General features: G+C 47.2%; 1 protein-coding gene across 4 annotated transcripts in view; it reads left to right on the forward strand.

Annotated features, from left to right (window-relative positions):
- cadm1a (cell adhesion molecule 1a) overlaps positions 1-13,388 on the forward strand; it is a 199,727-nt gene that overhangs the window by 139,994 nt on the left and 46,345 nt on the right. For all 4 annotated transcript variants that reach the window (XM_086131790.1, XM_086131786.1, XM_086131788.1 and 1 more), the window contains exon 2: positions 7,787-7,804. In XM_086131790.1, coding sequence (XP_085987916.1) covers positions 7,787-7,804 — 18 coding nt within the window. The remainder of the gene's footprint in view (positions 1-7,786; positions 7,805-13,388) is intronic.

Raw genomic sequence — 13,388 nt, forward strand, 5'->3', positions numbered from 1 at the left:
ACAAGGCGTGGACGGTGGTGCTTTGCCATTGGGTGCGTTTGCGTTCTTCGAGCTCTAGGAAGATTTTTTTTTTTTTTTTTGCTTTTTTTCTCAAGAGAGACTCAAAAGCGCAACGCCGGTCGCAGATATCAAAGTCCTTACTTCTCAGAAGAAGGAAATGCCGGCAGTCCTTCGAGGCCTCCTGTTCGTTTTCGCGTCCTCGATACTCGACATGTATGACGAGTTGCAAGCCATTTGAAAGTCATTTGTTTCACTGTAATATTGCTCTCTGTCAACGGCTACGTTTCATCCAGAAGGTTATTTTGGTCACGCTCTGTCCTTGTGCAGTTGAGGGTCCCGTGTTGGATGGCGACTCATCAACTTTGCTAAGTACGGCTCACGTCAGTTCGGTTGGAATGATGTCGGAGGTTTTGCAGATGAAGGAAAAACCCTACCGAGGTTCTAAACGCACGCGCAGTTCATCCCTCTGGCATTGTCTGAAATTAGCTTTGTTTAGGGTGAGTTTAGGCAATTGTTATGATTGTTGGTTTTTTGGTAAATGAGGTCATTGAACTCCAAATGTTGCCACCTTTGTGGTGTTTGAACTTCAAAGTCCCGCTATCTTTCATGTGGTTGACCAAGGTAGCAAAAGTACTCGCACTCGATACAGAACGCTGATCCTAGGATGAGTATTCACTTTTTGAGGCTCACCGATACCAAGTATCAATACTGATTTTTTTTTGTGCGTGTGTGTGTGTATATCGTGGCACGAGTACCCGATACCTTAAAATATGGTCATGACCGGCCCAGCTCCGGTTTCCTCCCACATTCCAAAAACATGCATGGCAGGCTGATTGGATGCTCTAAATTGTCCCTGGGTGTGAGTGTGTGTGTGAATGGTTGTTCGTCTCTGTGTGCCCTGCGATTGGCTGGCAACTGATTCAGGGTGTCCCCGCCTACTGCCCGAAGACGGCTGGGATAGGCTCCGGCACCCCCCGCGACCCTAGTGAGGATCAAGCGGTTCGGAAAATGGATGGATGGATGACCGGCCCATTACTGATACCTGTTATCACTACTCGCCAATCCCTACTTCCCTGGTTCACATGACTCCATGTCGCTGCCGTCCGAGACTTTATTTATCTCCAACATTCCACAGTGAATTCCAAAATCTCAATCAAAAATCCTAATCCGGTCAGTGCATTCGTAACACAAACGCCATTGTCAACGTTATTGTGGGAACAGAATAACACGTGCTCAATGTTGTTCTTGCCGTTGCGGTTCTCCGCCCGTTCGGGCTTTATCTCTCTCGCGCTGTGCTTATCCTACCGCACGGCTCTCCGTCCACATTGTGAGCGACGGAGCTAATTGTTGCCGCTCATGCATTTCTCCGCCGATTCAATTACACGCCACTCTGGACAGCATGGGAAAAAAAAAAAACGAGGGTGGGAAACTGGGGTCCCTCTACGTGTGGGAGAATGGAAGAAGAATGAAAAGGTAGACGGCTAACTAAAAGGCGGGGTGGGGGGGGGCATTCAAGAGGGGAATAAGAGCAGTCCCTTGAGTCATATTTATGGATGGGGAGGGGAAATAAGACCACTGGAGTGTGCACTTTAAATGTCTGGGCTCTTTAATGGCCATTTGTGTCCACTGGACTTCTTTTTTTGGAGCCACCTTAGCTGCCTTAATTTGTGAAACTTCTGTTTCAGATGCAAATCTTCATTTTTCTTCTTTTTTTTTTTGGCTTTCAACTAAGTGCAAATTGGCAGACGGTGACAAACTCGACAAAAAAACGGCTTCAAGCTTTCTACTGTCACTCAAAGTTGAAGTTTGCGATCAAATCATACACAATTGTGTATTCAAAACAAGCGTGCAGCAAGTCTGTTTGGCTTCATGCTTACAAACAATGCAAAACGCCCTCGAAGAGCTAGCAAATAGCATTGATATCGTGTTGTTTTAAGGAACGGATTGTACACATAGAAAGACATCATAATACTCACATGCATGTATTCTTTATCCTCTGCGAAGAGCAACTAATATTACTACGGCTGTATTATGCTGCCCCCTCGTCCCCTCTCCTCTGATTGATCTCGCCTCCCAAATAAGAAGATTAGCTTCGTACCTTCCTCCACCGCAGCCGGCGGGGGCTGCAGTTTGACACGGCAGAAAATGGGCCGCGGAATCAGAACGTAACCTCATTCGCCCGCGCCGCCATTGTGTCAAATTGGTACGGCGTATCCGCGACAGTTCACGCCGCACCCGTGCGGACGTCGGGAATACACGAGCAAGAGAGGGTGGGGAGGGGGGGGGGGGGGGGGCGGGGCGATAGCGTGGAAAATGAAGTGCCGTCGACTGTAACGTGTCGCCGTCATTTATTTCCTCCTGCTTATATCGAGCCTGTTACTCGGGAACGGGCGCGTGCAGCGAAAATGGCCTCTTGTTATTGTAGCTCTTGATCAAGCGGTGATAGGTCAAGACGACCGCTCCGAGCGAGGAATATTGCGGACGCTGCGTCTTATGTCTCGACTGGAGGGCACGCGCTCCTTTTTTTTTTTTTTTTGTGCGACGGGATTAAAGCATCCGTCTTGCTCGCCCGCTTCTCCCCCGCTAATGGTATTAGGAAAAAAGGGCGGATCGGTTTCAGGGGTTCTGTTCAGGAACATCTGATGCGGGCACCGGCTGATTCAATTAAGTAAAGAGCAAGGCTGGAAGGGAATGAGTACATTGCGTAATAGCCTCCAGAGTCAAGCGTTTGTATCGGTAAAAGGCAGACAAACAAAAAACACGCGCACACGTTATACTCTCGTTAGCGCAAGACTCTTACGGGATCGACCGAGGCTGAATAAACTTAGGGCGGATATTTGTCAAAACATGGTGGAGACGGACAGCGCTTAGTTTGGTTCGGTGACCCTCTGGCCCCCCCCCCTCTGGGATCAGCTCGGGGCTTACACTGAATGATTTTCCCCATCCGCAAACTAAGATAAGATAAGATGAAACCTTTATTAGTGTCACAATGGAGAAATTCCCAATTCAGAGCGGGAAAGTTATGAAAGGAAGAAGTAGAAAAGCAAAATATAGGAGCTGCTGTAAAGGCAGAAACGGAAAGTCATCTCGGTCTTTGCCTCGTCTCGGCTTTAGGACAACATCAAACGCTTTGGACAGGCGCTTTATCACATTGCTGAAAACGAACTCCAAACGCTTGTTGGGTTTTTGTTTCACACTTTTACTTGTAGTGACTCAGTCCCGGCGCGTTAATGTAACTGCCTTAGCTAAGGTGATAATAGCAAACCTTTTGGTTCCGGAAACGCTTTTAGCTTGTGGATTTTTTTTTTTTTTTTTCAGCGCTGACAGTTTGCAAAGTGTGAACCAGCGGCAGCGTAAGAGAAAGCGGCGGTCGTATTTCGAGTCGATCTATGTTTGGTTGCGCCGTTGTCAAGAGCGCTTTAACACCTCAAATAGGTTTCCGCCACCTCCACGGGACAATCTGACGTGTTTATGTTCTCCCCCCCCGCCCCCACGACCTTCCCAACTGAAGCATCTCTTCCCCAAGCTCCAAGGTCACTCGCCCTACAGATGAGGCGGCGGCGCGGCACTCGTGTCGTTTGTTAAATTGGAGGCAATTCAAGATATTCGAAGCCGAAAGAGAGACCGCTTCACTTGAATGCCCCCCCCACCCCACCCACCCACCACTCCCTCCCCTTCGCTAGATTTCTCACGCATTCCGGACTTTCATAGGGTGAGCCCCAAATCAGTTTCTGCACTTCCTCTCCACTCCGGCACAGTCGAGTGGGCCGCCTATCGCGCCGCCTCTTTGGTGTCTCTTCGCACCGCCAGGTCCCAACGCAGTCTGGAGCCATTGGGTTTCCATTACCCGCAAATCCATTCCGCTCATTTAAAATTGATGGTTGTGGACCTTCGCATGACCTCCTGAGATAAGGGCGCCCCAAGTCTTTTCCCTTTTAAAACACCTCAAGGATTAGACGCAGAGCCGCCCCGCCCGCCCTCACCGCTTTGCGGTCTTTGTGCGGCAATATTTGAGAAGATCTTACTCTTGATTGATGATTTTTCTGGTGAGGGGATGAGTCGCTTTTATCGGTTGGACGGCGACGTTCCACTTTATTTGATGGAGGTTCATCAGTTGAAGGCAACGGCAACAAGCTGAAATTGAAGTCGGAACCTGCCGTAGGTTCACAGTTACGCGGTACTTCATTTTCAGTCAATATTTGTCTGAAAAATACAAAATATAAAACAATCCGATGGGGAAAACTGGAGGTACGAAGGAAACATGACCACATATTCGTTAACCGCGTCATAGTCCTTCACTGACCTAAGCTAGCGCAGTTGTAAACTACATAAAACGTTTGTCTGAAATGACACCTTTCGGCCCACGAATATAAATAATTCCACCGCAAAATTATAAATACCGTGGTAACGTATAACTGACGCTAACCTATGCTAGCGCAGTCGTCCTAACTACAACACGTCCGTATGAAAACCACTTTCAGGATACGGATATAAATAAAACAAACGACGCGAAACGAGCACTGCGGTAGCTGATCGCACCTCTTGTACTGCGTGGCGACATATGCTAACGTCGACGCGCACGCTAGTTTTTCGCACGCGGTTGGAAACTCGGAGCTGCGACTAGCGGCCCAAACTGTATTTTTACCTTTTGTATGTTGACATTTCTTTTGTAACAAGAGGCAATATTTTCCTGTTGAGACGTTTCGTAACTTGAACATTTCGTATGAAAGAGGCGTTCCTAACTAGAGGTACCACTAGCATTTCGACTATCTGCGACTCAAGCGTCACCACAACTGAAGCACACGATGAGGAGCTGTCGTTCTGCCGCTTTGGTTCGAATCTCTCCGTGAAGGATGTTTCAGGACATTCGGACTGATGGTTTTTAACGAACTGCATCTTATGGAGCGCAAGCGCTTGTGGAGCACTTTGGGTGTACACGATCCGCCAGATGGGACTGTAAACGGGCTCCAGCGTGCAAAAATAAATAAATAAAACGTTAGCGGTCCGAAGCAGCTTGACGCGTTAAGTGTAACTGTCAGGAGAGACGCTTTGTTGCGTCGCCTCGTTTCTCAGGCCGGTTCTCTCCGTCGCGGTCAAGGCAGGCGCGGTTGTTTGAAGCGGCTGTCGGTCGAGGGAGGCTACAAAGCGCGTTTCTCTGCGTTATCGGCAGGACAGACCCCATCGCGCTAATCGCCCTGCTCCAGAGACAGCCGGAGGTAAAACTGAGCGCGGATGGGTGCGCAGCATCCAGAAAGAGGAGGGGAAATAAACGAGAGGCACATTGGAAAGGAGGTTGGGGCTGCAATTGGAAGGGAGGCGAGAGTGGAGGTGGGGGTGAGGATATGTTTATATCTGTCTTGCGTTACATCAAGTGACAGCCGCATGACATGTCGGTGCATAGCAGAGCAAAAATCGTTTGGTCGAAAGAGAGAGACGTGAGTTCATAAACAGTCCTGCCAGCAAGTCTCTTAGCAACCATGCGGTTGGAAGCGTCCTTCTGAAGTGGCTGGAACAGGAAATGGGAAAATGGAGCCTCCGTCTCATTTTTAGGGCATTGAATGAATGCCTAAACGAATCACACCGTCGATGACCTTTTGCCTCCATCGTTGCGGAAAGTTATTCTTCACGAGACACTTGATGAACGAGTTGAGAACTGAATCGATTCCGGGTCTCTGTCCGCCAAGGCCAAACAATCGTCGTTTGCAGCAGTTCTGTGACTCTTAAGAGGCCATTTGAAAGCAAATGAAAATATGCGTCCGTACGCTTTGTGAGAGTTTTTAGCGCAAAGCAGCCCAACCTGAATAGAACACCATCACATGTGATTTGCGGCTGTGCTAGCACCTGATGGAAACTGGCTGCTAATTGAAGCCCTTCCAAAGTTGGGTCTCATGCCAGTTTTGGTCACGGCCATGTGGACGATATCGATCTTCGGGCTGTCTGGCGCGATTGTTGGCCGCCAGACGTCTCCCCCCCCCCCAGTTCTGTTTGCTCAGCCCAAAGAACGTACCCGTCGCTTGTTTTGTTCAGAGCAGGAAGTGTGACCCCGCCGTCGGGTAATGAAACGACATGATAATGCGTCGGAGCCGCCGGAATACAGGTGAGCTTGTTAACCCCGCCGCTCATTGTGATACGCCGTGTTCCATTCGCCACACTTGATTTACCGCCGCGGCCGCTTTAAGGGAAAGACAATTGGATCGGGCGCTATTGACAATTAGTTTTTAATGCGCCACACTCATCATGTCCAATTTCATGCCCCTTAGGCAGCTGATCGCAGATTTAATCAACACGTTATTGCTTGCTGTACTTAAACTTAGGGAAGGGTGGTTGGGGGTCAAGGGGCGGGGCGAGGGGGGGCGGGGGGGTTGTGGATTTCTGGAGCTGTGGTTGAGGATTGAATGGCAACAATTCGGACACTGTCGGATTCTTCTCTGCCAGGAGAGTTTGAGAGCGCACACTCTCTCGCTTCTCTACAGATGTGCCATAACGCTGCTCTACGGGAGGTGGAAGGATCAAATCGTGACGTTCCCACCCGTTTAATTTTCACCGCTCTCCTAATGTGCCACCTCTTATATAGAGCATCCTAACGAGTGCCCCCCCCCTACACCGCCCCTCATTTTCGAATACCTCCGCTCAAGTCTCGCCTCTCAGTCTCGCTCGCTGTGCTAATTACAATATCGCCGTGATTGAACTGAAGTTGAAGAGGAAATGAGTGCTCTAATCAAGAGCCACTGCTTAGTCGGCGTCCCGATGCCCGCTTGGCGGCGCGATGCTGGTTGGCAACGCACAGGCCGCTGCGGTCGTTTTGCTCCATGGCTGACAACCCAAACTCGTGAGTTTTGAAGTCAGAGGAGGTACTTTTTTATTTATTTATTCTTTTATCGAGTTAGTTTTGCGGTATCCGTACTTGAGAATACTTTCTCAACTCATGGCTTGAGTCCAAACCTCTGTGATCTTTTCCTCACAATTGATCAAATTTCTTCTTCTTATGGTGATACGTGGCCTTTTTATGCCACACATCCACACTCCCTGCCTAAACTTCCAATGTGTTGGTCTTTCTCTCGGTCATATTGGACGTGACAAGCCAAGATTCCGCCCCCCCCCCCCACCCCTTATCTGATCTTCTACTCAAAAGCTGTGCTGATCTCAACTCTCTCAAATCCATAGTGATGCAATGCTGCCAATCTACAGTGTTGGGTAATTGTGGTGGTTTGCATCAATGAGTGGTTTTGGATGGGCGGGGTTATCTTCCTGGAGTTCAGAAGTCAAATCTTGGGCTTGTTTGGGCTTTGTTGCTAACCAAAACAGCAGCATATAAAACGGTCTCTGTGTGGAATCTTGTCCCAGGCGACTTCCCTGTGCAGTATTGAAACTGCGTTCGAGGGAGATGAGATATTCACGTACATTCAAAGAGCTGCAGGGAGTTATGCCAATTTTATTTTTTTTTTCGTCTGCCTCGATTCATGCCGTTAGGCCAGAAATGCCGCAGTAATGTCAATTTACGCTTTGGATTGATACGCTTTTTTTTTTTTTTTTACTACGCTTACATTCAAAGGTCAATGACCGCCCGTCTCTCTAATAAGCTTTTAATGATGAACCATTTGCGTTTTCAGTGGCGAAACAGCATGAAAGCGGGTCCCTCCCTCCTGCATTTGCTTTTATTTATATGTGAGCAGCATGAGCCTCCGTGCAAGTGATCATAAATCTCTGAATGCTAACGTTCCCTTTCTGTTTTTGCCCCCCCCCTCCACCCCCCTCTTCCTCAACCCTTCCCTGCCCACCACTGCAGGAGCCGCACAGATTCCAGGTATGTCCAGTCCATTACTTTTCCTTGCATCCTCTCATTGAAGTTTTTATTTTTATTTTTTTAATGCAGTCACCGCCAATTTTTAGCCTCTCCATATTTGCTTGGCATAAAATGCGTTTCTCGGCGTTAACAGGTACAAAACGTGCATGTCGCCATTCACCCCTGCTGGTACTCGAAAGCTCGGCGCGTGTTTTCCACCTGCAGTACGGCCAATGACTGATGAAAATAAATAGGAATCTGTATTTCCTCAGGCAGCAAATCAAGTCGTGCGGCCTCTCCAGCTCGGCCCACCCCCCCTCCCTCCTCTCCGCCGAGCTTTTTAATCTAATTAGCGGCGCCGGTGACAGTTATTTATATGTGCATGAATTAGACTTGAACAGCCAGCCATTTCCCACGTGACCCCTCCCGCAACCGCACTCCCCAAAACCCCTTGAGTTGATTAGAAAGAGAACGGTCCCGCTCTCGGTCAGCCAAATGCCGGGTGGGTGGTCGGCTGTGACAACTAAATCGTCGGCTGAGGCTGGATTCCGACCGCTCTTTATTTCGACGCTCTCGACATGTATTTTCGAGCGAGTCCGATCCAGCACTCCGTGTCGACGTTTCCCGAAGTGCTGAAACGGCGACGTGCGCGTCAACATTGGCAGGAAACACAGTTGAAGTTTTCGTGAAGTCACCGATTGAGAACAAATGAAACTTTTTCCGATACGCTAACTCAAACTGTCACCAAAGTGAGAGCTACTTTTTAGTTCGTGATTCATGCGAAAGGGCTCCCCGTTTGATACGCACTTTCGAAATTTCCCCAAATTACCTTAAGAATCTTATTTTTAGATTATCAGAGGTGGAAAGATTAATCGACAACTAATCGATCATCAAATGACTTTTTTTTTTCGATGAATCGTTTCGATACCTTAATGGGCTGTCACTTTTTTTTTTTTAATTGTTCAAATGCTCGCAATATTAGCCGATTGTCTTTGGGTGGAATCCAAATAACACAACTACTTTTACTTTGAAAAACCACAATCTACACGTTACAGACCAACCCAGTAACTGAGTCATAATTGATTGTTGTATATTTTCTGCATTTTGAAATACATTTTTGAACAAAGGGATGGAAATTTAAATCTGCATTCATCCAATCATCGATTCATCAGCAATATAAGCGACAGATTAACTAATTCCATGGCAGCCATTTTCAGACCATTTTTTTGAACCTGAGGAAAAAAATGTAAAAACACTTAAAGGCGTGCCTGGGATTGAAAACTGTATTCTTTAAAAATAAAAAAAAAGTAAACAAGCATCCTTGGCATTGAATGAGTTCATTCATTGATTATTAACATAATCGGTAGTTGCAGACCGCCATGTTATTTTTAATAATGGATGGTGTTTGTCGAGGATTTCTCACAATAACGAGGAAAACCAATCGCTTTATTTCAACAAATCTCAGGCAGTGTTTACATTTTCAAATGGCTCAGACAAAGGCCCTCGAAAATCACCGTGACCCGCAGGCTACTTCTTGCAAACGACTGAATGCTCATTGTCCAAACTCATTCAAATGAAACGTATTTCATTCAGGGCCGTCGTCTTTTTCACTGAGATATTTTCAAGGTCTTCTCAATGGCACTTTTGGTGAAATACAATAACGACAATAACAACAACAAAAAACCTGTGGGGGGGCGGGGGGGGGGGGGGAAGGAATATTCATGAATTTCATTCAGCCGTGTGGCATACAAATGAAAAGCGAGCGCAGCGAGGCTAGCACGCCAAGCGCTTGTCGCCGTTCAGATGGATTAGGATACCACTATTTTAGTTATTCGTTTATTTATTTATTTTGCAAAAACAAGGCAGCAAGGCATTTACTCGACACTCCACGAGTTTACCTGTCACTCCCGACAAGTGCGGCCGTGTTCGCCACGCGTGCTGATCAATAGAAGTCAGAATGCCGGAAGGATGGCGGAGGACTGGCGCGGTGTCAGGGTTGTATGGATGAATAAGCAAACATCCATGCACCCCAGTGCAGGCTCAAAGCATCTCGAATGTATTTAGAATCAAATCAACCGTATTCCACTTTACAGGTCTTTGCAACTTTTGGTTAAATCCCCAAACTCCCGATTTATCAAATGGTCGATGCACATGTTTGTGCCCCCCTTTTTCAGATTACGAAGCATTACGAGAAGTAAACACTCAAGCGCTGTTGCGGTGTTGTATTTTCCCCACTGTGTTTGAGTGTGGCAAAGGATTCCCCGGTGCTAATCGATGGAGGTGTGTGAAGGAGGAAGTCAAATGGCAGTTTCACTAACACGCCATGACTAAAGCGACTTCCCAAAGCTCCAGTAGGGGGGTGAAGGGGGGAGCTCCACTGGAGCAAACAACAACAACCCAAAAAAAAAAAAAAAAGCTCCCACTATGCTAAATCACTTTAGCTCGCATTGACAGCTTGTCCAATACAGTTACACGAACAGCAAAACCTTTTTTTTTTTTTTTTTTTTTTTTGGCGTGTGTGTTTGTTATTCCCCCAGCGGGTGCCTTCAACTCCTCCCAATTTGCCAAGAATACACTTGCTGCATTTTCCCCAGGTGTCATCTCCCGCAGGAGCGTTGACGGTGTCCAGCGGCACTGTTGACCGTTAATTAGCGGCAAGGCCCCGCTGTTCACATACAACCTCCGACCTGTCACCGATGTTTATTCGACTCATCGCAACCGCCTCGACGTGTTCCAAAACACAAAATAGCCGACGCCCCCGCAGCAACCCGCCTCCGCCTGTAACCTTCGATTGGACGCCTTGAAAAGCATTTTTGAGTTTATTAATGTATTATCATAACCGGATGCCCGCCTCCGCCGGCCCGCCTCCCGTGAAAAGTGACATCCAGTTCGGAATATTAAAGACGGTCCGGCTGGTTTATAGAGGGCCGACGGGGGGCGCTGATTTGATTCTCGTTTGTTAGGCTGTCCATCCTGATCTGTCAGCATCACAGGATGCAATTTCAGCCCTTCCTTCGTCATCCTCCCCCGTCTCGGAAACGGAAGAGACATTTCGAGGCGCGAGCAAATTAGCAATCGGCGTTTCAAGCGTTTCGGTTTTTGGGTTCGCCTCTCGGACGCGGGCCGTTTGTGTCGACACACAAAAAAATATATTTTTCTGGCACGTTTAATGTTGCAAAAATGAGTCCAGCCATGCTACATTTTTGTGTCATGAACCATATTATAAAACTGAATCTCTCAAAGGAACAAATTATAATTTATAAATTATAATATATATTCATTACATTTTATGATCGTGATATTTTGAATATTTTCTTTTGTGGCTGATTATAACTAGAAGACACCAAAAGGAACTGTAATTTAAAAAATGCTAGTTAGCCACGATAGCTTCCCCTCGTCAAGTAGAGAAAGGTCAACACCGACCCGGTTTGGAGAAGCAAAACGAAGCTTCAAAATACTGTTGGTTGGTTCAATTTATTGAAACCGTTTTAATCTCCAACATAATCACAACTAGTCCGCTAATCCTGCTAGCCTTACTTTTAATGATCTAAAAGCCACCGCTTGATCATTTAAAATAAAAATGAAAATAAATAAATAAATAAAATCATTCACTCCATGGACATTAGGACTGAGCCATCGTAGAAAATTCAATTTGATCATATCCCAAGTACATTCCAAACGGGGGCATTTTACAGAGGCAAGATGGATGCTTGAATGCGTGTTGCTAATGATGAGCAAAATGGAGGGTCAAGCGGGAGCGGCACGAAGAGTCAACATCGCCTGAGTGGTGGGCGGACGTGTGTGTGAGCGCGCGCGTGTGTGTGTGTGTGTGTGTTTGTGTGTGTGTTTTCATTTTCTGTCGCCATGCTCGAGTCCTGTTAAGTGTTGACACGTGTTGATACCGCACTCCTCCGAGTCAGCTGCGAACGCATCCAAGCTAAGCCACCCCGAGTGTTTTAATGCGTCAGGGAAGGCGACGTTCACGGAAGGAAAATGGGCGGGGGGGCGGGGGAGCGGAGGAGACGGGGGCGGGGCCCGGATAAACAAAAGTATGGCGGCGGCGACTGCGGCGGAAGAACAAGGGTGTGTGTGGGGGGGGGGGGGGCAGCTGGAGGACACTGCAGCATCTCGCCCCGTCCCCTCTTATCATATCCGAGCGCCACGGGGCGTCTCTCCTTGAAGCGCGTCTTCACTATTGCGGAGCACGGGCCTGATGAATAAAGCAACACGCGTTTGAGTGGAATATGAATGTGACGAGTTTGCAGGTGTCGGGCGGTGTTTCCGTCAGGCACGGAACCTTGCGGAAATACCTCGGAGACTGATCATTTTCAAACTTTTGTATTAGGAGATTAGATACATGATGCAGGGCCGCGATTGATTGTTCGGAATTCATTCCTCCCTTTGTGGATGATGTGAAATTGTATCGGGCTTGGGTTTACAAATCTCGGCACTTAGCATATATTAACTTGCTGGCAAAAAAATAAATTAAAAAAAATGACGGGGAAAAAAGTGCGTGAAAGTAGAGGGAGGTTGACTCACTTTTGTTGCGCGCCGTTTAAAAATGAACGGATGTCGTTTGGGTTATTTTAAGGGGGGGAGTAAAAATATTGTGGCAGAGCGTCATTTCATTTCAGACATATCAGTTCAGATGTGCCGGTAAATATAATTGCAAGTGGATTCGTGATGGATGGAAATTAAAAATAAAAAAAAGATAATATTTGACAAGAAGAAAGCTGGGGAGACATCCAGACACTAAAAAGTCTATTTTTGTGTTTGGTTGTTTAGTTTCATGAATAAATCTTTTGAGTTGTGTGGGTTGATGCGCTGTTCTGCACGGCACGGTGCCTGTTATACACACACACACACACACACACACACACACACACACACACACACACACACACACACACACACACACACACACACACACACACACGCGGACGCTAAACAGAAAGGAAAACTGCATGCTAAATGGACTTTGTCAAGTCAAGAGAATGTAAGCGGTCTCGCATCGGCAACCGATTGAAGTCACTTGCTGGCTTTAATTAGTGGCAACACGGCCTTAACCATGCAGAAAAAGACAGCTGGACACTGAATTTCCTCAAATGAGCGCCCCTGCGCTGTGCTATTTCGAGTCCAGCAATAACTAATAGAAAGTATTCGATTCAGGAAGCCCCCTCTCGACATTAAGCTAGCATACAATGGCGGCGCCGCGGCAAATCCTCCTTTTATTGATTCGTGTCCGACTTCCTCTCATATTTTAACGTGGCGACAAAGTATCAGGCTGAGGTGGATTCTGTCGTCTCCGTAGGTATTATGAGATTATTTAAGCGCTCGCCCGGCAGCATCACAAGTAAGGCTTACACAGCGGGGCTAAATGAAAAGCGCCGCCATGCGATATTGTTAATTTTGAAAGACCGTCATCATTTATCATCTCCCGCTAACTCAATTAAAACAATATTATAACGACGGAACACCGCCGTCCGCTGAGGAATTGCATATTTCTAAATACGATTACCACAGACTGAATATTTAATAGCCCGCCATACTGTAAATAACCGCTTGAGGTCGATTCGGCCGCACGATGCCGTTAGATCGCGGCTAA

This window comes from Hippocampus guttulatus, chromosome 15 (assembly GCF_054856545.1).
Source record: "Hippocampus guttulatus isolate MCC_2025c chromosome 15, RoL_Hgut_1.0, whole genome shotgun sequence".
Lineage (NCBI taxonomy): Eukaryota > Metazoa > Chordata > Actinopteri > Syngnathiformes > Syngnathidae > Hippocampus > Hippocampus guttulatus.